Below are 26,985 nucleotides of genomic sequence, written 5' to 3' on the forward strand. Positions count from 1 at the left end.
AAATTTAGTTCAATTACTGTACTCTGAGAACCAATTAGTATGTATATAATTTACAGAAAACTAAACTTGAGTTTAATTTCCAAAAGCATCTAGAGATTTTACCACATTAAATACCTATTTTCTCAAGAAAAAATATCTAAAGGTTAATTGTTTAGGTACTTCTAAAATGAAATTGCTATTGAATTCCACACTTTGTGATGTATATTAATAGTGAGAGATTGGGGTGCTTACTATACCAAGGCTCAAATTTCTGGAAAGCAAAGCACCCTTTAGTACTCTAGAATACAAGACTGAAACATGTTAAGTATTTGAAGATCACTGGGGCAATTTCTTGGAACCCGAAATTCAGAGTATTTCATGATAAAAAATTGTGACCTATCAGAGAGCAGCCACATTCAGAGTGCTGTTTCCTGGCTGAGAATTGCAACTACCTAATTGTAATTTTTACCCAAGTCCTTCCACTTTCACAAGCATGTTGGAATGACTCACCAATTCTCTTTTGCTTATAGTAAGCTACCTGGTAGAAAACAGAACCACTATTTTCCAAATATAATAGACTGTATAAACAACAGAACATCCCTACTTTGGATCTTCAGTCATTATTGTGATTTGTTTGCTAAACAAGAGAAGCAACCTTCCTGATTACCATTTCATTGCTTGAAAATCAACTGATTAGAAGATGGAGAGAAAAAACTCTTTTGGGTTTTTTTTGTTTGGTTGTGGGTTTTTTTTGGTTTTGTTTGGTTTTTTTTCCCCCACAAAAAGAAACATACACTTAAATGAAAATATTGATATATTAGCATGTATGTTATATAACATGTATGTTATATATGGAGTGAATATAGCCTTTACCATCTAGTGAAAAAACCCAACATGGAGTGTTCTTGTTCTTTCAGAAAGAAATTAACTAAAATTAACATATAACAAATATGCAGAAAAAGACAGTAAATCCTGCTTACCACAGAGGGCACCAGCACGACCTTCCAGTGTTACTTGCCAGGTAAATGCATCTCCTCGTGTCTTCTCTGTTTCCAAGTCTTTAGAAGATGATGGAAAGATGCACTTCCACAGTAACAAGATTCGTGGCAGATGATGTTGGACAACTGCAGGACCTGTAAATATTGGCAGTTGTCAGGCCAATGTAAGGATTAATAAAATTAAATTTTCTTTCCTTCTCTTTTTTATTGTTTCACAAAACCTCTGCAGGAGTGAACAAAACCATATGCTACTTTCCCAGCCTTCTCATGTGTAATTTCTCAAATACTTACTTTTTGGTACATCATTTTCATATATACCTACATACCCATTGACACATTTACTAGTACGTTACCAAACCAACTACAATGTCTGTTTGTTACAAAGTACAGACCCTGTGGATCACCAGCATAAAAGAGATGCAAAGATCAATAGTAAGGTTCAGAAAAGCAAACATTTGTTCTATATTAATTAAGTATAAGAACATTAAAAAAAAAGGGATTTGCTGGGCATAATAATACTTGAAAACATTTAAAATATAACCAAAATAAAATACATTCTTCATTAGTAATTTATTGATCCCAGTCAATAATCTGACCAGTAACACACGTTAAAAAGTCTGTAAGATTTCAAATTCCTGACAAGAGGGAAATACAAATTACTAGCTCATTTTCTGCTGTGACAAATATTTTAAACTTCTTCATGACCACTAGGACATTTGGTTAGATTCACTTTGAAATTTATTATCTACATTTAATTAATAGCAGTCCCACTCCAATCACTATTATTCAGACATGGCTCCCAATGAACTAATACTAAATTTGAAAGAGATAACATTTTTATCTCATAAAGTTTTTCTAAATATTTCAACACTTGGGGTTTTTAAAATTACTTTGCAGCAGTAAATTAGACAAAACCTCAAACAAAAAATCAGAGACAGAACACTGAAGAACTTAATGTAGATTAAGAAAAATTGTAGAAAGCTACTACCTAATGTCATGAGAGCAGCGATCAGGAGCCATCCAGCCTGCATTCGCTGCAGCGAAATGCGACTGTTCTGAGAAGCAGAACACAACAAATCTTCTGCTACTGTCATGATTACCTTCAAAGTAAAAGAGAAAAACAGAGAATCACATTTTGATAACTACCATTTTTTTCAATACTATTTGGCGTAATACTTAATCCTATTCTCTTGCTCCCAGAGGAAGAACGTCATCTTCCTCTTCCACTATGGCAATAAACTCAGGATCATGAAGTTGCAATTCCTGACTTCAGTACTAGTCTGGGATGGCTTCAGCAGTTCTCTGGAGTACTAAATAAGTTCCTTTGCTGCTTTGTATCCTCTCCCTTATCAGCAGTAAAATGATAACTGATAATTTCCACAGGAATGTGCATTGGAAGGATACAAGTTTTCTGATATTCTGTTTATGTCACAATGTATGCATGACATCTATGAATTACAGCTCAGAAGAAGGGTTGAGAGTGGTAATTATCTTTTTTATCTTTGTTGCCGAATACAGTCTATCGTTCTCTCTGACTATTTATTAAATCAACAAGTGGTATGACTGACAAATAAATTAAAATATTATAGTTAGAATTAATCCTATTTTAGCTGCTCTAGAATAATTGCACATGCCCACTATGTGCTAAATGCAAGGTGACTTCACTTGTCACCAAGAGGTACCTACAGCTTACATTGAGGAACACCCTTGTGTCCATGCACAATCACCACAGTATGTCTACAAATGCTGTAAGCATTCTGCATGTAGTTTGCTTCAATTATGTCTCACATATGCTAAAAAGCATCTTACATTACGTCCAGTCTCCAAAATAAACTGCTCGTAAGTCAGTATTCCAAGTAAGAAGTGTCATTATCAAAAGTATCATTAAAAAGCTTAAGTACAGAAAATATCCTTATATAAATTCTTTTCACTCTTAAAATGCCATGAAAGGTTGCACATGATGTTTGAGATTTTTACACTTCCAAAATTTGACATCTTTTTTGCAATCTGAAAGTATTAGTTTCTCGAGTTCCATAATGCTACAAGGTTGTTGTAAAAGAAGAACTGTATCTGTATCGATTCCTGCTCGAGGTAATAAATTTGATTTTAAAATAAAACAAGACCTTTTTAAAATTATACTACTAAAAATCACAAAAAACTTAGTATACATATACTACCTATAAAGCATACATGCTAGAAATAATGTAATTTAATGATTTCTGACAATTTTTCTCTGTGTACTAGCAGGATTGCCTTATATTTGAAGAATTTTTTAAAACTGAATTATAAGCAATAGAACTGAATGTTAAATATATATAAGCTCACTAATTTTTCTTTAGGTTCCACCTGCAACTCTATCTGCCCTCTCAAAGGATAATCCATTAATACAGAACAGCTTCTCTACAGATCACTATTGTCTATGTTTGATATTTCCTTCTCAAAACTGCTCTACTCAACACTGGCCTCTTTCTGCTCCTCAGAAGAGGAACTAGTTTGGAATCTGGCAGTGTTCCTAGGAGAGAGCAGAAAAGGGCTTTTGTCAACTGTTCTGTTCTTCCCCCTACCAGCTTAGTACAGAATACAGTGTTCCTCCCGTATTTTTTTTTGTGCCCTCCCATACCTCCTCCCTAGCCCTATTTCATCCTATTATATTCCTCTAAAAGAAATCTTTGTTAAGAATTATGTTTCTCTCTTAAACAGAAACTTCAGGTCTGCTTAGGTGCATGTATTTGAATGACACTTCTTTTATATAAAAGTGGGCAAATGCCATCCATTTTGTTCTCTCTGCATGATCTTGCAGCAATCACAAGGAAAAGTTAATCAGTCAGGACTTTGAATGTCCAGAATGTTCTTAATGTCCACTGACGCTGAAACAGTTATTTCCAGAAGAAAGAATGTAAGTTTCTACATTATGCAAAAAATTAGCATGTACTGCTGACATTTGTGATACACCACAGTTTTCCAAAGATGAGTAACTCAGTAGATAAAGTTCCCATTAAGATGGAAACAGCTCCTTCCCCCAGTCTTTATTTCTACAGCTGCATATCCTTAAAACTTCAGAGCACAGCATCTTCTATCTGCGCTACTGAGGAGACTGGCATCTTGACTGAGTCAATGCAAGAAGCTGATTTCTGTTATATTCTATAAAACAAAACAAAAGTATCTATCTGTTGGACTTGACCAACGATTTTCAAGATAACTGCAGTTATTGCTGTAAGCACTGACTAACCTGTACACTTCAGAGTCATTCCCAAGAAACAGGAATTTTTGCTCCTGATACATGTGAGAAAAACATGTGCTTATTTGAGTCATGGTATGCTTCAAAGTCCTCTTCTTGAGGAACCAAAGTATCTCATCAGTATCACTGGGTATTGTGATTATGTCACTAATAAAATATGCAAATACCACTGCAAAAAAATACAAGAACAGACTATATGAAAAGTATTCAGACCATACCTTCCCTTTTCCATGTGGAATTCCTAAAGGACAATGTTTTACTGCACCCAGCAAAGCAGCCACAGCAAAACTATAGCCAGTGACTGCTTCTGGGCAGGATTTCAATGCACTGAGGCGTTCAATGCAACGATCCAACAGCAGGGACACATAAGAGGGCAGAGCTACAGCAATACAGCGCAAACACCACGCTGCTGTCAGTCTAACTGAAATGCTGGGATGAACAATGACAGAAATTACTGCCTCCAGAACACCTGAAAAATAATATGCACAAACACACTTAAGTAAGAGACAAGCAGGTTTGTCAAACAAGCAAAAATGTATACACAGGACTGGCAAACGTAACAGGATGCAATTTCTCTACTTCTCTTGAAAAAGTACTATGATTTTTAAATAATTGTAACAAATTTAAATAATTAAGCTCTTTTTAGAAAAAATTATCCTGGATGAAAAGCAACATTATGGAGAAAACCTAACATATTGCACAGTCATCCCTCAATATACACAGAAAATATCTGTAAGCTTCTGTAAGGAAGAAGAAATGCATGCCATGGATGCAGCTAAATAAGAACAATAAAGGTACCCAGTTCAATCAGTTTTATTATAAACATTATGAAGTGTTGCAATTTAAATACAACCCTTAATGGAGTAAAATTTAATGAAGATTTTTTTTTTAACTGACATACTTGTACAGGTTAGGAAAGATACAGAACTCTTTGGGCAATGTCTGAAATTTTCCTACAGCATGTAAGGCAGACATCTTTCCCTCCTCCTCCCCCCCACCCCCCCCTTTTTTTTTTTAAGTTTCTTGGAAGAAAACAGAAAATAATACAAGAACTATGGAGGATCCTGGTTAGGAGACTGAGCACGAGAAGAACAGCCGTAAGAAATCAAAGAAGATCACAGTGAACAAACAAATATAAATTTGATTTGTACTCTGGTTCACAAAATGATTCAGGGCTTGTACCTGTACTGGAGTCTTGCAGTAATGGTGCTGCTGTAGTTCCCAAGCCATGAATGAGACTTCCGAGTTCCTGAAGTGCACACACAAGCACATGCTGACTTGCTGTTACATCTGTTGTATTAATTTTTGTTTCCAAGTTACCATCACTTATTGCAGCATCTGATAACACAATAAAAGAAAATCACCATGAAATCATTACCAAAATCAAACAAACAGATGGGAGAAAGGTTTTTGCCAAAGAAGCTGTTTTTACTACTAAACGAGCTTTTACCACTTTTATTATTGTTTTCATAAAGGGTTACCTTCACTGAGACAAGTACATTTCTTTTACTAAAAGGATGGCGTAGTAACATCTGTGAGGGCAATTGTGTGGATAAATGGAAAATACCAAATTACTTATCTTTACATCATAGGGAACAGCAGCTAGCAAGAAGAGTGCTATTGTCTGCCCTACCAAAAGTAACTTGAATAAGACATATTTTCATATATCTGGCCAGATTTTACTGCATCGTAGGGAAAAAAAAGGAAGAAAAGAATGAAATCTTGCAAGGTCAAGCAAGTGGGAAGGCAGAGATATGGAAGGAAGAGAGAGGGAAAAATATTATGTTTTTTGAAGGTTTATATTTTGAGACACAGATCATTATGTCTCTTTAGACATAAAACATTTAGATATTTAAATAGATACAACATATACACCAGAGAACAACAGGTTATGTCCAGGATTCTCTTTCTTCTCCTCCAGAAGGACAGTGGTGGAAGATCAGAGGCATTTTCTGGAAGCAGTGTACAAGACCTTATCATGCAAGAGATCTTTTCTCTCCATGAGAAATGCTCATGTGTCATTTAGGAACAAATGCTTCTTTTTTGAACCTTCAGTAGTCTCAACTGCTCTGAAGAGGAAGGCAGGATCTGACTAGACATGCATTATCTGGCAATCTAACTTACTTTACAATACTGCCTGTATACTATGATTGCAATTATTTCATTTGTTAATGGTTAAAATTTTATTTGCCAGGAATGGAATGTCAAAAAAATCTGTATATACTTATGTGGGTACACACAGACACACACAAGCAAATAACCAGCCCAAGCTAAAAACAAAACAGTCCAGCAAAAGCCCTTTACATTATCATGGTAATAAATCAGCACTATATATTCTATTTCTGCAGATTCTGGATTAGGTAATTGGACAATCACTTAAAAAAGGAAAAACAGAGGCCCGAATGGATAATCTTGTTAGACCCATACCTACAACTTTCTTCAGTTTCCAGATGGCCTGACAAATCTCCTTGGCAGCTGCAATCTGAGCCTTTTCCCCAAGCAGGCCTCCTACTGTAGCTCGAAGGATGAATGAAACACAGCGGCGGCAGCCGATAGCATCCACGGCACTCTGAACAGCCTTAGGGTGAGACTGAGACACCAGATCTAGAATATGGGATAGGAAGGCAGAGAAGCTCCTTTCAAGCCATTGTGCTCCTAATGTAGAGACAAATACCACATACGCCTGAAAAGAGATTTCAAGAGAAACATACTTTAGAGCAAAATATGTGGAAATTCACTGCTAACTATCCTACATGCTTATTTTTCAAATCTTCACATTGCCACAACTAGAACACTAAACTGAAATGATTTATAAATTTATGCATCCATAAATAACATACGTTCTCACTTTTAGGTATCTGCAATTTTTTTATTTATGTATTATTTTAATTTCTAAAAATAATTTAAATTACTATCAAAATTGTTATGGGTCCCTTCCAAGTCAGTGTATTCTGTGATTCTGCACTAGTAATATTGCAGCCTGCTTTGACTGTAAGTTATTTTAAGCTGCTTGCCCATGTCATCTCATTCCAGAGTGTGAGAAATGGCAGTTTACCCTGCACAGGCACTTGTTATGTAAAACATTGTGTTTGTTCTCACTGAACAACAGCTTCCAGCTATTTAACATTCTGCACATGAACCCCAAATTTAATGTATGAATGCATTTTGAGAACTACCATGTTACAAAACTATAACCCATAACCCAGAGAAAATCTGGTTATTAAAGGTCTGAATCAGGGAATATTTGCAGCCCCCAAGCACTGTTCTTCAACCCAATGAATTTTAATAGTTTGCCTTGCAATGGAGGTACCAGAAAAAGACTGTCACCACAAAGAGAAAGAATGCAGAATCACTTTACAAACCTAATCACCACAAGACCATTTATTTCACCACATAATAAGCTCCCCCACAATTGGCCTTCTATGTGCATATGTTGGATGTTTTTAATGAATAGATCAAGAAAACAGAATACAAAAAAAGAGAATATGCAAATGAGCACACAAAATTCCTCATAAGAAAGGAACTTTCTGCTACAGCTTATATCAATCTATTTTCAACTACTGCTTATATCAATCAATTTCTGTATTTACCTCATACATACCTTGTCTTGTGTCTAATATTCACAACAAAATTACTCATGTAAAAGAAAGGGAACTATTGTAGACCAAATAATTATACTATTAGATCCTGTTAGCAGCTTATTGTTCTTGACAAATACTACTTAGGCTTCATAATGCATCAGTACATTACCCTGGTTTTACAGATTTGAAACCTGAGGAATTTAACAGGATAAAGACTTGTGAAGAATGATATTGCCATGGCTACATTTTAAACTCTGTCTTGAACTTGGCTTGAACAAATCTAAAATCTGTATGTAAGAAGTCATCTTCAGAGCCTTTCTTATTTTTAAATTCATAATAAGCTGCAACTCACTAATTAATACATTTTTTAACTGCAAGTGTTTTCTATTCACAAGCACTGAATAATTCACAATTTTTCAAGCATTTTTTGTAGAAACATTGCACTATTTAAACTGTTCTGGTACAGTTTGAGTGTACCATCTAGCACAGGTACTACTGTGTTAACATAGATACACATGAAAAAGGAGACAATTTCCAAAAACCAGTACAAATAGTCAAAACATTCAACCGAGATATCTGATATATACCTGGAAAACTAATAAAACTACCATGTATATAGAACACCCTGGAAATCTCTGGCATGCATTTTCTAGGCAAATAGCTGTCAAGGTATTATTGTTCCCTAGCTTTTCTCTCTGCCAAAATTTCATGCTTCCACTCAGCACGACCTGAGCATAGAAGACAATTTGTAGTACCTTCTAGCTGTTTCACTGCAAAATCTGGCAGCTTGTATCAGTAATGCAAGCTAATTTAAAGATCTTTTCCACAGAAGTTGAAATGTACTGACAAACTGCCTTACTGGCAAAGGTGGTTTTCATATAGCTGTGGGACTGTAACATACTAAAATAATCACAGCTACTTGTACATAAATGTTCATCATGACCTTTAGTCTTGAGTCACAAGTTTCACATTTTAATATCTACAATTCAGCATGTTTACATTTAAGACAATATTTACAGAATGAAGCCAACCTGATATTATCTGAAAAATTTGTACTGCTTTTACCAGCAGGCACTACATGGCCTGGCTTCGGTCCTGTTCACTTTATAAGATTCTATGCTTTGAGCATCCTGGTACATAGCAAAACAGATGCTGGTTTTTTTCCACTAAATTCTTTTCCTTATTTTTCATGCACTTATTCAAAGCAGAAGCAACCTTTCAGAACTAGACTTGGAATTCCCTGTACAGAAGGAAACTATTTCAAGTTCAAACATTTCTTGTAACTTCTCCCTTTAATTTTCAAATTTAAGGAAATAAGTTTTAAATTTAAAAAAATTATTTATATCACTCATTTGAAATTCATATCATGTGAAGCTTTCACAAGTAGTACATATTTAATTTTTAAAATGTCAGACTCTTGGGTAAACAATATGCAACATCAGAAGTCTTTCTTTTCTTTCTAGCGTGACTCAAGATGTAAATCCTTATTTTGAAATGTATACATTTCATTACAAATACAAAAAAAGGACGAAAGAAGAGATATATACAGAGCAAAGCAATTATACAAATGTTTGGCAATCTCAGAAAATCATAACTGACGTAATCCAAACCTGGGTGACTCCAACTCTAACATCTCTGCTGACTGAACTGGTCCCTTTCAACATATCACCACTGGCTCGCAGAAATCCACAACTTCCACGCAGAAATCCAGTTCCCAATAGCTCCATCACATCTTCCAAAGAGACTCTGCGGAAGTTATGCTTGGTGGAGGCTAAGAACAGATGTACATCTTTAGAGGAATAGTTCAAAAACCTTGCTATATTTCACAAGTAGAGTTTCAACTCTCTTAATTTTAGTAAAAATAATTTGCACAAACTCAGTAGCACAATCAAATCCAAATACTGTTTGAGCATAACTTCACAACAGAAACTAGGACATTTTAGCTCTCAATGCTCCAGCAAAACGAAGTATTTCTCAAGTTTTTCTTCTTTAACTACCTTTAAGTAGTTGAAGCCATTACTTAATATGCATATTTACATTTACCCACCCTCAGTATTTACCACCTATGCTCCTTCTGCAAAAAAGGTCTGTAAGGTCTACTCCTACCACCCACAGCTTCATGGAAGTCCTGGTTCTTACATATTACAGCTTACCAGCAAACACAACCTCTATTCCAAACCTCAGACAGGACAGATCCCCCTCTACTAACTTAGCCAGATAAAGACACAGCTACAGGTCCTCTTAGAAAAAATATCAAGTCACCTTAGCATTAAGATAGTCCTCTAAAAGAGTGAGAAAAATAAAATATGCTTGCAAGTGTTTAGGAAAATTATCCATCCCAAATTCCGATTCCAGTGCTTTATTTCTTGTAGAAACCTCATTTAAAATCCATGCTGGGACACGTACGTGTAAACTTAGCACAATGACAGCACACTATGCAAACTGTCCTGATATTTTCACTGCATTTTTCATTCTCTTTCAAGATTTCAAATGAGAAAAGGAATGAGAGGATTGGAGATAAAGATGTCCAGAAAAAAAATTTAACAGAACCCCCTCAATATCAGCAGGTTATCAGATGCAATGCACAAATTTCAGGAGTACAAATTTCTTTATGTACTGCTCCTCCACCTCTCCCCCAGCCCCTTCTAGTCCCCATCTAGCTTCTGCCCCACTTAGCTCTAACTTCTTTTTAACTAAAAATAACTAAAATAAGGACAAAACTCCTTGAAATAGCCAACCAAATAATTTATAAGCTTCTTACATAACCTTATCTTAGAGCCTTAGAAATAACAAGTACATTGCTTACATAGATTAAAGGAAACTAATGAGTCTATAAAGAGGTCAGAATATTTTTTTATTTTATTGAGAAAAGTGCTGGTTTTTTTCCTGTAACACAGTAGTTCTCTCCAAAAATTTCTGGGGGAAATACTTTGTAAACCAAGGCTTCAGAGTCTACAATACAAATACACAGCCTCAAGGATTTTGAGAGACAGTAAGTTGGGCTGAAAGGCATGTCATTTTGTCATTTGCTCGTTGTTGCACTGAAGGTCTTCTCTGCTGTCATTAAAAGCAGAACAATCAGTCTGAATCAAACTTATTCTGCATCCTGTTATATACTGCTTAGATTAGACGTTTACCTTGGGGCTTCTAAGACTAAAACCACTCAGTCTGAACACACAAAGTATTGGAGATGGTAACTTGGTGCCAGGATGCTTCAGTCAACTCAAGTACTGCTACACACCTGTTGTGTGAACAAAACTGCCTGCTAATTTCTGCTTCTGACCATACTTACACTGCTATCCACTGACAATCCAGATGTTGCATCGACTACTGCAGAAAAACAGCTTGAAGGTATCCTTAACTTCTTAGTCTGACAGAGAGACTGCCTCAAATCTTAGTTATTTCTAAACTGCTTAAATTAATCTCGCTTTTCAATTCCTGAAGTTACTAATTTTTCTCCATACAACAGCAATCTCATAGTGGAGAAAAAGTTTTACTAACTACTTTCCATTGTTCATTATTATAGATAGATAGATAGATAGATAGATAGATAGATAGATAGATAGATAGATAGATAGACAGACACAACCAAAAACCAGCACTTCACAAGAAAAAAGTTAGAAAAAAGACCAAACTAGAGATATGAACAGTCAAAAGAAGCTTACAATGTGATTTTACTTCAGGCTTCAACAGAACTTGAGAGTTTCTTATAATCTGACAAAATTTTACAGATGTGGAATCAGCAAAGAAAGCACATGTTTTACCTGTTATCTGCTTAGATGTTAGAGCTCTAGCCAATATTGTGCCTAGAAGTTTTGAAACTGCTAATCGTACATCATAATTGGAACCTTCAAAGGATTTAAAACACAAGGTAACAACACTATCCAGGTCCGTACTCCACATAAATACTGCTTCATTTTGAAGTTCAAGAAGACACTAGACAAAAAAAGGGAAATAAAAGTGTTTTGACATAGAAAAGCACTCAGTAAAAATTTTAGTTTGCTACACAATACACTGAGTTCTCCCTAACAAAATAAACACCTTGCTTCATACTAAAATTACTTTTATTTTTTCTGCCGAGTTAATATCAAAGGAACACACATAAGCAAAGAATATTTATACTTCTGTGTTCATTGATCATTAAAACAGAATTTTATGTTTTAGGGAGCTACTTTCAACAGCTATTGGAGCAGTTTACCTTAGCAGCAGCACAGCGGACAGCCATGGATCGATCTGTCAAACATGATCGGGCAGCTTTGTAAATATCTCTGTGACAGGGGATAGCAGCAGCTCCTAAACCATTTAATATATTTTGCAAACTAAGCATGATTTCATAACGACCTTGAGACTGAAAAATGAAAAAGACAAATGTTAAAGTTTTGTAACCCTAAGTTCCTTGGAAATTCAAAATACCAACTACTGAAATAGGTAAGAAATGGCTGAGTCTTTTAGAGATCTATTTATACTGAAATAACTTCAAGCAGATGACTCACCCCAAAATTCTATAAGCAAATGAAAATAGTAATTCTATGTTCTAATGAAAAGCAATAATTACAAGTATAAAGCCCAAAACAAAAAGTACAAGCTATAGAAAAAATGTTCTCATTAATAATGCAATTAAATTTTCTAATTTATCAATACTTTCATGAAATCAGATAAAGAAAAGCTGTGATCCATCCTTTTATAGTCATAATCCATTAACTCTAGTACTTCTTTAGAATTTAGGCACTGATTTTTATCTGACTTTTCACAAATTTTTTTTGTGTTTTGGTATCATGCATTTTCTCTTATTCATTGGTCCAGCTACCAGCACTAAAAATCCTTTTATTTTTCCATTCATTTTTTAAACATGCTGTTCCAATACCTCTGCATTCTTCATTGCTTTAAGCACATTCCCAACGGTGTCAGTAAAACTGTTTCCCAAAATTCTTCCCAATTTTTTGTATAAATAGCCCAAGCATACCACCGCAGCACTAAAACAAAAGCAAATCCAAAGACGCGTGAAAATGGATGCACTAAGAGATGAAAGGGATTAAGATGACTGAAGTAATCAATGTGCAAACAGCAAAATAACTAAACAGGATGTCCCAAAAATGTAAGTGGATCATCAAAAGGGAAAAAAATGGTCTGTATGTGGCACATACCCTCTAGAAGAAATGCAGATACAAGGGCTGCTAAAGTAACTGGGATAATACAAGAATTCAGGTAATAGAATCTTCCAGTACATTTTACAAGAGGAATAATTCTCACATCTACCTTTAAACCTTAATTTCTTACTAAGCATGCTCTGTGTCATGCTGCAGCAGATGCTGCCAGAAGTAGTCAGGGACAGGTTTATTTACAACTTGATGGTTGACACCAGACTGCAAATGGTCTAGTAATTACAATTCTGTCATTTATGTATCACAGTATGTAATAAAGAAATACCTTGAAGGAAACAAAACTATAAACCCACATCCCTTTCATTGTAGACAGATTCTGAATTTAACATTCAGGAGAAATATCTGACAAACAGATTCTGTGTGCTCACTGGCCTTTCCTTTAGCAAAGGCAAAAATGCTAATATTGAGAAAAAAAAAAAAGAAAGAGGTGCCTAATCCTTTGAATAATTAGTTAATGAAAACGCTTTGGTTTTGTATTGACAGATCTAGAACAGATCTATAAACCAATTAATTTCTTGAATACAAAGAGAAAAAGAATTATATGCTTAACCAGCTTTCAGCTCTTTTCCAGACCTACTTAAATATGTGGACATTGCTGAGCATCCCCTTCAACAAACATTTTGCTTGTTCCCCAACTGAATTCAAGTTCCTCATACATAATTTTAAATTCTCATACTGAATACATTCTTAATTTTAAAAAAATATTTAATATTTACAGTAATTCCCTAAATGCACAGTAAGAAAAACAAACCTAGTATCCTTTATCTCTTATTATACTACAATATTACTTTCATTAAAAGCCTGGTTTTGTTATTGCTTTTATCCAACTCAGTACACACCAACAATTTGGATTTAAATTTTGTTCATGGTATGCCTGGGAATGAAATTACAATTTTCCAATTTCCCTTCCAAATTGAGCATCTGATGGTCACACGTAGTCTCCTTAATAAAGTAATAAGCTGCATTCATGCTGCATGACCTGTTTATCTGATTTGGTAGAGCACTCACATCATGCTGAGTTTTAGTAGCAGGTGAGCACCTAACTAAGGTTTTGTTTAAAATGCTTGCCTAAAACATTTTCATCTTCCACATATAGGAAAGAAGAAAAGTGATAATCTATGAGATAAAAGACTAATTCACTGGAATCTCTATTTAAAGGAGTTCCCAGGTGTATCAACATATTGTGAACACTGACGGTGAAGTGTTGCTACGAGACAACATGGGCATGCATGCTAAATGTGGACAGATGGCAAAGACAACACTTTAATCAAGGTCAAAACAAAACAAAAAAGCAGTTTTTCTACACTGAACACCAAGTATTTAGTATATTTGCAACCTAGGATGAAAGATTTTACTCAACACACAGTTCTGTAGTTCCAATTATTTTCTGTAGCCTGTTGTCCCCGTGTCAGTTCTACCAGAAATCCCTTTACCAAAGCTTTATTGAAGAAAATCACATTTTACAATTACCTTTTTCTCCATCTCTTTCTTCCTCTTCTTACCACTGCTTACATACCCAGGAACAGGTGGTGTACACTGCCACCTCTCTCCCTCTCCCCCAGCTACTACTCAGCATTCTGGCTTTGATCATCTCCCATTTCTGTTTTACTGCCAACGGCCTCCCCTATCCCTCCTTGCTGTACTGACATCACCCACTTTATCCAGTGTGGTGCATCACAGCTGAAGTGGGAAGACCTGCAGAGCTCTGCTCCACACCACAATTTAACGCCAATGTTAATGCACATAATTGTTAAGAATGTAGTATAGCAGTAATTTACTTTGCAAGACTAAGATCCTTTACAGCAAACTTATTCCTAACTCAAAAGACTGTACAAGAGATCAACTGGAACAAGGAGGAAACAAACAAAAAAAAGGTATAAGAAAATACAACTTACTCCTTGCAAAATCTATTTTCAGGAATCCTTACTTGTGTTGTCAGAAACAGGTTTAGCATCCAAACTAAAGGAGGAAGAGAGATCCTGCTCTGCTTTCAATACCATATCATTAATGCAAAAGAATGCTCATCTATCTTTACTACCTTCTATCTCATCTTTATTACCTTCATCTTTAATTTGCCTCACTGTAGTGAGAGATGTGCATAATTTTGGGAATGAAGGTTATTCATAACATTTCTGCACATAAAGACTTGGCTTCACATTCAGAAGTAGCCGTTCATGTTTCTCTACTCCGTTGGTTAGGCTTTCAGTATTTAGTTACGAACATCTCAGATGTTTTTAACTATATCCAGTTTCCCACCTGAATTAAGAAATGTATTCAGCAACTGTCTTTTATACCGGCAGTTGTGCTTGTCTGTTTTACTGCTCTTCTCAGCACTATTATTACCTTTTCCTTGTTTTTGAAGCACCTGTCATCTCATAACTCTGTTATCCATTGTTGGTATTCTCCCTGGCCTGATTTTCATTTGTCTGGCTGAAGACCACCAGGTGTCTTCTACTCTTTTGGTTCCTGATACATAGACAACATGGACTACCAGCACAATCTTTGTTTTATCACATATTTTGTGGCAGTGAACACAGATGCATCTCACCCCTTAAACCAGTCTCATTACTACTGGATCTGAAGCTTGAGGGTAAAAACACACTTACAGTTTTGTAGGCAGATAACTTGGTGAGTCATCTTTACTCCGAATGAGTTCATTGCATTTGTCAATTGTTTGGTAAACAGAAAAAGTGTCTCCAGTGCTATAAAGTACAGCTAAATTCTTGGCAAGAAGCCGTCTAGTAGGAGGTCCTGGTGAATTGTTTAATAAAGAAGTCAATTGTTCAACCAGTTTCTTCTGGTTTTCCCTTATGTCAGCCTGGAAATAAAATCAGTAACCAGTTAAAATTCAGTTAAATTTAAAAGTTAGTTACAGATGATTAATTCAAATTATCTTTACTTTTCATTATTACCATTCTGATAATGACATTCTGAACTACAAATGAACATTTTATTGCATTTTTATACTTAAAAAAAGACATTACAAGTATGCAACTATTTTATTCTTCTTAAAAACCCAACACTTTTTTCAGAGCATAATTATTGCTAGTAGCGTTTCAAGTGTATTTTCCCTGTGGCATGTCCATGCTTAAATCTTTCACCAACAAAGCTGCCTTTTCTTTCTTTTTTTAATGCCTGCTTTAAAATAAAAGAATTCATAGATATATAGTAAGTTTAATAGCAAAGAACTTTAAAGAAGAAGCTGAGTTTCAAGAATTTGAGCATTAGAAAAGAAAGGACTTCCTTAAAACAATTATCCAGTCTTATATACATTTTTAATACTCTTAAAAAAAAAGAACCTGGCAGTGTTTTTCATTTATGTATTTTCATCACAAATAACAACACTTAAATAGCATTATGTTAGTTGGTTTATTCTTACATGTCTACATAGCCGACTCAATATATACTAAACAGTGAATCAAACAATTGGAGAGTTGGCTGGAAATAGATCTTCTATCATTTAACTAAGAAAATTTTAAAAAAACCCAAAAAACAAAGAGAAAGATGTTACATTCCTGCTTGGTAGAGAAGAATCAAATAATTGTGCAAAACTAGGTGGAAGTATTACTGACATTCTTCATATTGGGTCTGCAAAATCTTGCAGTAGTAATAGGAGTTAAAAACAATTAAAATTCCTTTCACTGGACAAGTGGCTCTGTCGCTAAAAGGGCTGTGACCAAGAACTTATAACATTTAGAAAGCTCCCGCTAACACTGAATATATTTTTACTCCTTGTACATACAATACATGAGAGAAATAACATTGCAGGCTGCTCTTTGATTTTAAACAAAATAATAAAAAGATGGGTTTTTCTTCTCAAGTCTTATTACACTTACTCTGCTAGTCACTGGTAAAAGTTTTTCCAAAAACTGTAACCATTCAAAAATGAACTCTGCTTTTTGAAATTCACCAAGCTGGTTATATGCTTCTTCATTAAGCAGTAAACTGTGAGCTAACTCCATTCCTTGAACTTTTTCTCAAATCTTCTAACAGTGCGGAATGAAAAAAATTCCAACGAACTACCAAAACTACATTAATCAGTTTTCTTCCTCATTAATATCTGGCAAATCAGAAGTTTGAACACCTAAACAGAAAAAGAAAAAAAGAGTTAATAAAAAGTCAACAAACACATATAATACATTAATGCTAGACTTACTAAAATTAAAATTTCAAAGGAAAGCCTAACATAGAAAGGAAACTATAGTAGTTTTATTTAGATGTCCTTAGTAATACCAAGTGTTTTTGAAAATGAGATAACGGTCTTGATGTAATATGCAAGTTGAAGTTAAATACACACCTGAATATATCAGGACTGATTTTCCTTCACCTTGTTTTGCATGAAGTGAGATTTTCCAGTCCTTAATCATATATCTGAAAGTAATGACCAACTGACCTCAAACATAATGATTTGGTTCAAGAACAAAGTGCAGCAAAAGCCGCAACCAACAACTAACAAACTTCTGGGAATTATATTCACAAATATAAATGCCGACATATTATTCAAACACTTTTGGTATTCTCAAAATTCTCACTTTTATGCCAAGCAAGGCATAAAAAGCCCCCAGAATTTCATTGCTGGGCAAACCTCTAATAATCTCTTCTGGAAAAAAAACCCAAACTGAAACTTGAAAAGATTGTTTCATAACTCAAATTTCTAAAGAAGCTATGTTTTACTTTTGTCTCTCAGACTATTTTGAGAACTTACACACTGTTGATAAGCAAACCAAGATGGAAAATACTTCTAATGATATCTTCCCCCCAATATCTAAATGCCATGTAGCCTCAAAATATAAAATAGAATATTCTGTAGGCTTCACAAATAAAAACAGGGAGATTCTGGTAAAATTTCAACCATCTTTTAAACTCTCAAGCAAGTTATCCTTTTCAGAGGTCACTAAGACTGCTGAATACAGCTTTTCCTATGCAGTAACAATATTATAGTGTAAAGTGATCCCTCAAGTAGTAGGTAGGCAATACAAAGCATTGGTAAATAATTCAGTACTCATGTTGTCATCAAACACAGAGCAGAAGGTTACCTTTACCACTCACAATGTGAGTACATTATGTAAAATGTACTCACAAAAAAAAAAAATTATTCACATTTAATTTATCATCATGAACTGTCACTTCAAATCTACCTGAAATAACAAGCAGCTTGACAAGGCGCCACACTATAAAATGGCAAGCAGATCTAAATATATATAGCACATTATACCTCGACATATTTTTTCTGCCTAGGTACATAGAAGTTCACAATTTATCAGTTATATCACTCCTACAACACTCACAGAATTCAGCTCTATCCTCGCATTTTGAAACATACAAAAAAAAAAGTAGGATTAAGTGTAGAGTTTCATCACTGCTTAGCATGGAAATGACATGTGTAAGTCACAAATGCTCCTTTTTTCCCCTCACCCAAAGTCTGTTTAAATGTCTACCATATCAAAACCACCTACAACCACAGCAACTTGCTCAATTTACATACCCATCTCAGGATTACAACTCACAGTTGTTTTTCCTAACTGAAAAGAGCAGAGTTTGTTGTCAGACACTGGCACTTCACTCACCTAGCAGATAATTTCTCCTCATTGTAAAAACTGTCTCTCTGCTGCTCCAGGCTTTTGTATAAAGGATGTTAAGAACTCAGTTTTCTAGGAAAATAATTAATAAAAAGATCAATGTTAGGAATGAAAGCATATAAGATACAAATGTTTCTACAGAAAATAAGAATTCCAAAGCCTTAGAATACCAGCAATGTTTATTAAGTAATAGCTCATCAAAAAAGACTGGACCTCCATGAATATTATTAGCTCTTTATATACTACATTTAAATTCAACAGACCCACCATATACACCACACAACTGGGGTAATTTAACTACTGAAATCACCTTTCTCATTTCTGTTTTTTTTAACTCAGTTTAATGCTAAACCAGTAAAAAGTAAGTTCAAACAGCATTAGAACCACAATAATTTTCTAGAAAGACTATCCAACAACCATCAGAACTGGCAAAGGTGATGCAACTGTTCTGAAAAATTCATGTACAATACTATCAATACATGACATGAGGATTATCAACCCATTCTCCTAGCCTCCAGATATAATTTTAATATTAGAATTCACAGGCAAAAACATTTCCTTTCAAAACTCATTCAACTTGAACTTATTCTGGTAGAACATAAAATACAAGTTGCATGTTATTTTAAAAGCATTCACTTTTCAATCACTCTTCAAAAGACTAATGCTGAAAACAAATAAAAAGCACATGTAGATATCAGAGTAATCCAAACTTCTTTTTGCCAGGTGAACCAGTGTTCAGCCTGCTGAAGAAAAGGTTCAAGATGACCTCACAGCCTTCAAAAGGGTAGGTGACCAAGAGGGTGAAGACAGACTGTTTACTTCATAATTAATACCAAGAAGCTTCCCTCTTGATAGAAAAAAAAAATTCACTTACTGTAAGGATTATCGGCCATGGGGACCAGTGTTGAGACACTGCAGAAAGCTCAGGGGTTTCTAACACTTGACTGGAGAAAGCCCTAAGCAACACCATCTCAAGTTACAATAATAACTTGTTTCTAAATGAAACACTCCAATTGTTTAAGCACACATTTACAAAACCAATATAAATTTATTTATTTTTAGCCTAAATTAAAGAAAGAAACAAATGTTCTGGTGCAGTTGCTGATCTCTATAATGAACACCTGCTAACATGACCAGAAACACTACTGTTTCTCAAAAAAGACTATTAGGACTGAATTAAAAGGCTGTCTGCTTACTATGCAAGGATTAGTTTTGTAGAATCAGAACTGTCCATGCAGGAAAAAAAAAATTAAAATCACAGATCTGATCTTTCCACTGCTAATCAACAAGCAAACCTCAATTCCATGAACCTGTATAGAAAGCAGCATACTCCCCACCCTATGCAAAAAACTTATTTCAAACACTTATTCCCTTCAATAAGCTGTAAGCCTGCACACCAGGGACACTTATGAAGTTTCAAAAGTAATGATAAAAGAAGGGCACATGCATACAAACTTGGGAGAAGCAGGGCAAGAATGTAGGGCATTAAGTTCTCCTGCAGCACACTGGTTTTGCAGAGAACAGAGCAAAAGGCAAAGTGCTCACAGCGCAAAGCTGAACACAAGCACAGAACTTGGGAACGAGCTGCACTGGGTTAATAACTGTGTCCTTGTTATGTATACAACATGTTTCCAGGCAATTTCTAAGGAGAAGAAAACATCAAACCCAAAGCCACAGTGTCCAGACAGGGTGGGACACTGCTCTAACTGGAGGTGTGGCACATCCAAGCTCTGGGCTGGTCAAGCACCAGGAAAGTCAGCAACTGGAGCTGCTTGGCCATCCTCAGCCCCAGTACATCAATGCAAGCACAAACTAAGCACGTAAAGATGAGCCTCTATTTACAAGAAACCCGTGTTTAGAAATGCTGAATTATTTGATAGTGCTTTACCCCCAGCGATATAATTTTGATGCTTCTCAATATGAAAAAGAAATCTGGGGAACAAATGTGAAATTTAATTAAATGAGATGTATGCTACGCCATCAACCAAACTAAAAAGGTACATATGCCTGATGAAATCTTCATTGGCCAACCAACATGATGCACTAGCCTTTTCATTTTGTCTTTAGGTAACTGAAGTAATTACAAGAACTACTTTCCCATCAGTACTACAAGAACAGATCAATCAAAAACTCCTCCTTTTTTTCTCCTGTGAGCTAAGTTTATTTTACATTTACACTATGCTACAAAACTGGCAAAAAGATTTATTGGCCAAAGCAGAAGTTGTTCCTACTTACTATTAAAATTTTTCTTTCATTTATCAACTGCCAACTTGACAAGCAGGATTGTTCAAGACAGGTCAGAAAAGAGCACAGAAAAGCTCTTGGAGCAAACACTAGATGGAATGTCACCCTGTAAATTGAAAGGAATACAGGGTACATCAAGCATTAAAAGGCAACAACAACAGTAATGTTGAAATTTCTGACCAACCACAATGAGAAAAAAGGGACCTGTAGTTTTTAAATAAAAAGTGACTCATCCAGGGTAAGACTGATCTGAGTAGCTGCCTTTAGCTACTGTCTTTCAAATAGCAGAACCAACAGACCACCCATGATACAGTTATAACAGAGTACAAAACATAAATAGATCCATTATGTGGATCAAGCTCCCTTCAAGCTAGGTAATCTCCTCAGGCTTTAAAAGATGAGGGAAGCGGACCATAGTTTGCTGTGTATCTTTCACATGGAAGTCTAAGTCAAAACCTGTAACATTAGCAATGAAAAAGCTATAAGCAATAATGGAAACTTAATGAATTTCACTCTTCCTCTTCCTTCCAACTCTTGGCCTATTTTGCTTATGAACAAAAAAATAAGAAGTATCAAAAAAAGTAATCTGCAATATAGCAAACCTAACTGATCTCTCACTAAAATCAGCCTTTAAAGCATGACTCATTATTTCAATGAAGAGTGACACAAGTAATGGAAACTATTCCACAGACCAAGTTTGTACTTACAAACTTCTTTTCTTTTAGAATTTTTTACATTTGATTTCTGATCCACCAGTTTGTCTCTCTTTCATAGGAACAAGTGCTGCTTAAACAGAAATCTGGTCAACCTCAGTTCTCTGAGCATGAGGCTCAGGTGAGGATCTAATGAACAATCTAGATGAGGGTCTAAGTCCTTTATACCTACGTTGTAGTGAAGAAAATAAAGTGCCGCTTACCTTAGTAACAGTTATTTATATCTTTCTAATTTTAAAAGTATTAACATAATTCTGCACTAAATCTGATATAAGGTAATAAACATGTAGATTCAATTTTGTACCAATGACTAATCTAGCAGATACACAAGTGCATAGTATTCCTCTAAGAAACTACTGCTGTTACTCATTGACAGTAATGAGTAACAGTAAAAAAACAATAATGAATAATAGTAATGATTAAGATGAAAAATGACCAGTAATAATAACAACCACCAGTGTTTTCATAACAGCTGCCATTGGGCTGACTACACAATCAATGCCATAACCATCCCACTGCTGAAAACCGGAGCTGAAGAACATTTGCTAGCTTCAAGATGACCCTCACTGCACTGCAGTGGTATTTTAACTGACTTCAAATCCACGTTCTTGCCTTCAGAAAGCAAGATTTATTATCATCTGCCTAACAAGTGAACCAACAGGTTCCAGAGAAAGCCTTCCAGCCTGACACGTTTAATTCCAGCCATTAACAGTTGAGATCAATGTTACTCCTGCAGCCCTGTTTAAAAGTTTAATGGGATGATCGTTAGCAGTGCATCTGAGCTGACTGCACGGAGAGACATCGATGCTCAAACCTGTGTTACACCCTTGCACGTACCCGTTCAGTGTCTTCCAAACATCAACAAAACTCCTGCCCAGCCCCCTTGGACTTACTTCTGACAAGAGAAACGGAGTATGATGGTCTTTGCCAGCTGGGCAGAAAAACCTTAAAGCACCAGCCAAACGCAGCTACTCATGAATGAAACACAGACCAAAATTCAATAGTTACAGGGTACTGGTTATGCTAGTAGGCAAAATAATGAGGCCCCAGGTCTGGAGAAGGCAAATTGTGCAGGTTCAAACTCCAGCAACTTCAAATGGGCCATATGACGGCCCAGGATATTTACAGCACACACAGAAATAATCTGATTTAAATAAACAACAATTACAGAATCTCGGTAATTTCATAGGGAATAAAAATGAACTTAAATGAGTTGGGAGTTTAGACACTGGAAATATATCAGAGTGGGAATATTCAACAAATAAATATGTTTATAATTACTGGGAAGACAGAGCAGCCTTTGTTTACTTACAGACTTCTACAAACTATTACCAACTAACTCACAGAGGCAAAGACTGCCTCAAAATCTTCAGTTAGAGAAGGCAAAGCTAAACAAGAGCATTAGTGTAAGTGAATCAGTATTGCCACATCCTTTGAGTGGCAGGATCCCCACCATTCAACTGATTTGTACATTTTTTTCTATATACACAAGCTTTAAATTTTTGCTCCACAGAGCCACATGAAACAAGAGCAGGTAACTGCTGCTCCCAACTAAACAGTGACCCCTCTGTACATGTTTTATGTTCAGTAATGCTTATCACTCGCAGCCTTTCATTCAACAACAACAACAAAACCACCAAAACAAACACAAAACAAAAAAAACCCCAAATAACTCTGGGAATTTCATGTGCCCTTTTATTGCTTTCTTGTATGTATTTTCAAAGAAACATACAAGCAAACGTAGGAAATTTCAGCACCAAGACAAGAAGAGAGGGGAGGAAAAGAGAGAGAGAAATTTAACTCCCCTTAAGACTGCTTCTTTAGCAGAAACACTGACTGATTAAATACTTCATGAAGAGCTTTAAGAACAACTTATGAAACCAGAGCCCAGTCTTTCAATGCCTACACACACATACCCGAATTTGTCGCTCATTGGTCTCATCAATTTGAGCCAAATTACCCTTGGCATCAAACTGAGAAATGCTTTTCATCCAAAATTAATGCAGAGCCATAAAAATGCCAGGTATTTTGCAGTGTTATGTTACATTGGGCACTAGTAGAGAAATTTGAAGCCAAGTATAGAGAAGACGGGACCAACAGTGATGTCCGACTGCAGTTTGCAGGAACAAGCCACAAGAGAAAGTCATCACAAGACCACAACTCAGAGCACATAGAAAAGAATACCAGGCCACAGAGGAGAAAGTTCAAAATTTTAAGGCTTTTAAATCAAGCAGAACTATAACTCTTAATATCAAATTATGAGTGCATTAGCATGTGAAAAACACAGCAAATAAATCCCACAGTTGAGTACTCCAATGTTTTATTGCATATTCTACACTATAGTGGGACTCAGTTAATCTCACACATCTTCCTTTTTAAATAAAAATATGTACACATTTGCATCACATGCTTATCCCCAACTGCAAAAAGCAATTAAGAATCTATGTGATTATGAGCAACAAAAAATAACAGATGATAGCAGAACCACTTCCTCTAGTTACTGCTGAAGATTTCAGACTAGGACAACTTCCCCTTACATTATATTTTTGTATGCAATTATTCTGTTAAGAAACATGACTCCGAAATCATAGATGTTGCAACAAGACACTTTTTCAGTCTTTCCTCTTAATATTGCTCTGGATGAAGAAATTTGCCACAGGAATGCTATGTGTGTATTGTCTCACTGAAAATTGGTAGCATTTTTGCAGGGACTTGTTAAAGATGCAACACAAGTGCATCTCCATGTATTATTGCATGCTCTACACATGTAGGTCTTGCAGTGTTCCCACAGCGTTTCAGGCTGTACTAAAGAACAAATATCATGCAGCCCAAACAGAATTCTTGTTAACTTCTCAGCGACTTCCATTTGTGTTGCAAAACAAAGGGGTTGTATTTTGATGTTTTGTGAATAATGATGCCCACACAAAGTACATGTCTACTCCCACAGGAACAGTTCCAAATGACTGGTTTTCCTACCAAAATGCTTATTAAATGTTTTTGATTTCCAAGTTTTGGAGGAACTACCCTGTATCTGAAAGAGGAATAAAGCTTAAAGGCAACAAAGACCCACGTGAAATCTATCAGAATTCTTGCTCTGGGCTCCCCAGTTTTAGAAATATTCGCTCAAAGAATGTGACCACCCACAATCCTCACACATAACAGTGACATTGATAAGAACTACAACACAATATACATTTGCTGAAGTGTGAAAGAAATGACAAGACAATGTCTTCTGGAATGCTGAATGATTTCTGTGAAGCTTTGAGGACAAAGCTTGACACAATTAGAGAAAAATACCCTGAACAAAGTGCCTGAAATTGCAATAGCTGTTTTAGCAATGCAAAATATTAAAGATATTTTTTAAAACAATGGAAAGACATTTATTCATAGTGTTAAAAAGTACAAACACTTTGCTTTCATGTTTCTTATTATCACTTTAATTTTTATCTCCACATGAGAAGAATTATTGCAGGAAACCGAAAAACAGCAACATTCAGTTACTGAGAAATATAAACAACTATTTCCTGAGCTCCACAGTGGGCACTACTGCCACACTCTGACCTCCCTGGCCCTCACAACTCTTGAATATTATTTAGGTTCATTTCTGAAAGTTACAGTCAAGAGATAAACTTGGCTCCATTACAGGGACCTCAGAACATTACTCTGTTTACAGTCAACCAGGCAAATTGCATACAAATAATTAACCAATGCTTTTAATAGTCACAGTATCCTATCTGATACTGACAAAGTGAGTTTAAAACATTTTCTTTTTCCCCAAAACTGGACTAAGTAAACTTCAGAAAGCAATAACTAGCTTCAGTCTGAATAAAAATGCATAGAATGCTTTGGGTTTATTTCTTTACAGATTTGAAACCTGGTGTGATAGCACTGCAAGTGCATGAAAACCACAGAAGTATAAACATCCACCTGCTAACAACAATATATAATAATTTCAATATATGCCTGAACTTTAGTCCTGAGAATGTTGTAGACAACATTGTTTATTTAATATACACAAAATATACCAAACTAAGTATGCTGACAGGGTGGGGTTTGTTGTTTGCTTGGGGGGTTTTTGTCACAATGACAGAAGTTCCAGGAAATGAAATTATTTGTTAAAATATTAAATTGACTTACAGTACGTGATGTATATGCATATGGATTATGCAGGCTGATTTGAGTCACCAATCTTCTGTTAAGGTAAATCCAGTCTAGCTTAGCATTAAATTAAGCCACAGGGAATTTTTGTTGAATATATACTGAAAACCCAGAAAAGGATACTTATTCTTCCTGAAAATCACTATAGCTTTTACTATGCTTGGACTTCAACTGCACTGAAACATTGACACAGAAATTTAGCAGCAGCAGCAGAAGCCCTCACAGATGCAAACTCTGCAGGAGACTTGTTTGGCAGATCAGAGATCACTATCCGGGCACAAATCACTGACATACCTCACTGCAATGTTTCATTCTCTAGGTATTTTATGTGGCTGTTCCCCAAAGAAAACTCCAAAACAGCTCAAAAATGTAACTGCCTAGAGGTTTAAAGCCTTTTTGGTCTGCAATGTAGATATAGATATACTGCGTGTCTTTTTAAAGGTTCTGCTACCTGAACTCAGTAAATACAAGTAAAAGCTGAATAAAATAAATGTCATGCAACCTGAAAATGTTTTTGTGAGAAGGTGTTTCTAATCTCCTGACTCATTAGGCTGTTCTGAATCTTAAAACAGAAGATCATCCTGCATTGATTAATAAAGTTTTTGATGTGTTCGCATAAAACATCATGAACTAGTCAGTAAGTCAGATATTTTACTGACTACAAAAACAATCCTGTGTTCAATAATCAAGCACAAGTTTTCAGTGTATGGCTAGACTTAGTGTAACAGTAAACTGGCTTCCTCCCCCCACCCCCTTTTCACTGTGTCAAACCATCAGGAAAAGAAACCCAAGCTCCATTCATCACACAACCAGAAGTAATCTATTTTCTATGTCTCAATTGTTATTTCATACATGGACTGAGACTATTACATATCCTGTAGCAAAACACTAAAGCATACAATATACCTTGACTACTTCTGCAGACAGGGAAAATATTTATGGCATGTGAGACTAAAATAAATGTACAGTTCATGGTCACAACTGCAAACACCTAATCCTACTAAATCAAACCCCAAACTCAAAGAATCACTACAATTAATGAATCCAAAATTCAAAATATATCCAATTTCACTTACAGAAACACAGAGCTGGACTCAACTTTTATCTCCCTTCCTCATCTGCTATCATCCTTCCACCCATACCTCAATAAACTTTACACTTAACTAAATGTACAACATCTATTACTCTTTCCCACATTCAATAATGTCAACACGAATGCAACTTTACACATTTTACATCGCTGTGCAAGGTTTTTACCAGTTATATGGTGTGAACTTAGTCGTTGTCCTATCCAGACAATCAGGAATCCAAACTGCAAAAGTTTACGATAACA

At 35.5% G+C, this 26,985-nt stretch overlaps 1 protein-coding gene across 8 annotated transcripts in view; it reads right to left on the bottom strand.

Moving 5' to 3' along the window:
- Positions 1-26,985, bottom strand: part of HEATR5A (HEAT repeat containing 5A) — a 70,121-nt gene that overhangs the window by 36,961 nt on the left and 6,175 nt on the right. For 7 of the 8 annotated variants that reach the window (XM_030948853.1, XM_030948857.1, XM_030948856.1 and 4 more), the window contains exons 2-13: positions 18,526-18,609; positions 16,795-17,042; positions 15,565-15,776; positions 12,661-12,769; positions 11,995-12,144; positions 11,561-11,732; positions 9,407-9,567; positions 6,643-6,898; positions 5,398-5,553; positions 4,434-4,684; positions 1,966-2,077; positions 960-1,112 (exon numbers count right to left, since the gene is read on the bottom strand). In XM_030948853.1, the coding sequence (XP_030804713.1) occupies positions 960-1,112; positions 1,966-2,077; positions 4,434-4,684; positions 5,398-5,553; positions 6,643-6,898; positions 9,407-9,567; positions 11,561-11,732; positions 11,995-12,144; positions 12,661-12,769; positions 15,565-15,776; positions 16,795-16,920 (1,858 nt within the window). In that variant the 5' untranslated portion in view covers positions 16,921-17,042; positions 18,526-18,609. Of the gene's footprint in view, positions 1-959; positions 1,113-1,965; positions 2,078-4,433; positions 4,685-5,397; positions 5,554-6,642; positions 6,899-9,406; positions 9,568-11,560; positions 11,733-11,994; positions 12,145-12,660; positions 12,770-15,564; positions 15,777-16,794; positions 17,043-18,525; positions 18,610-26,985 lie in introns of those variants that run through there. The other variant, XM_030948858.1, reaches the window with a different exon arrangement.

This window comes from Camarhynchus parvulus, chromosome 5, assembly GCF_901933205.1.
Source record: "Camarhynchus parvulus chromosome 5, STF_HiC, whole genome shotgun sequence".
Taxonomy (NCBI): Eukaryota; Metazoa; Chordata; class Aves; order Passeriformes; family Thraupidae; genus Camarhynchus; species Camarhynchus parvulus.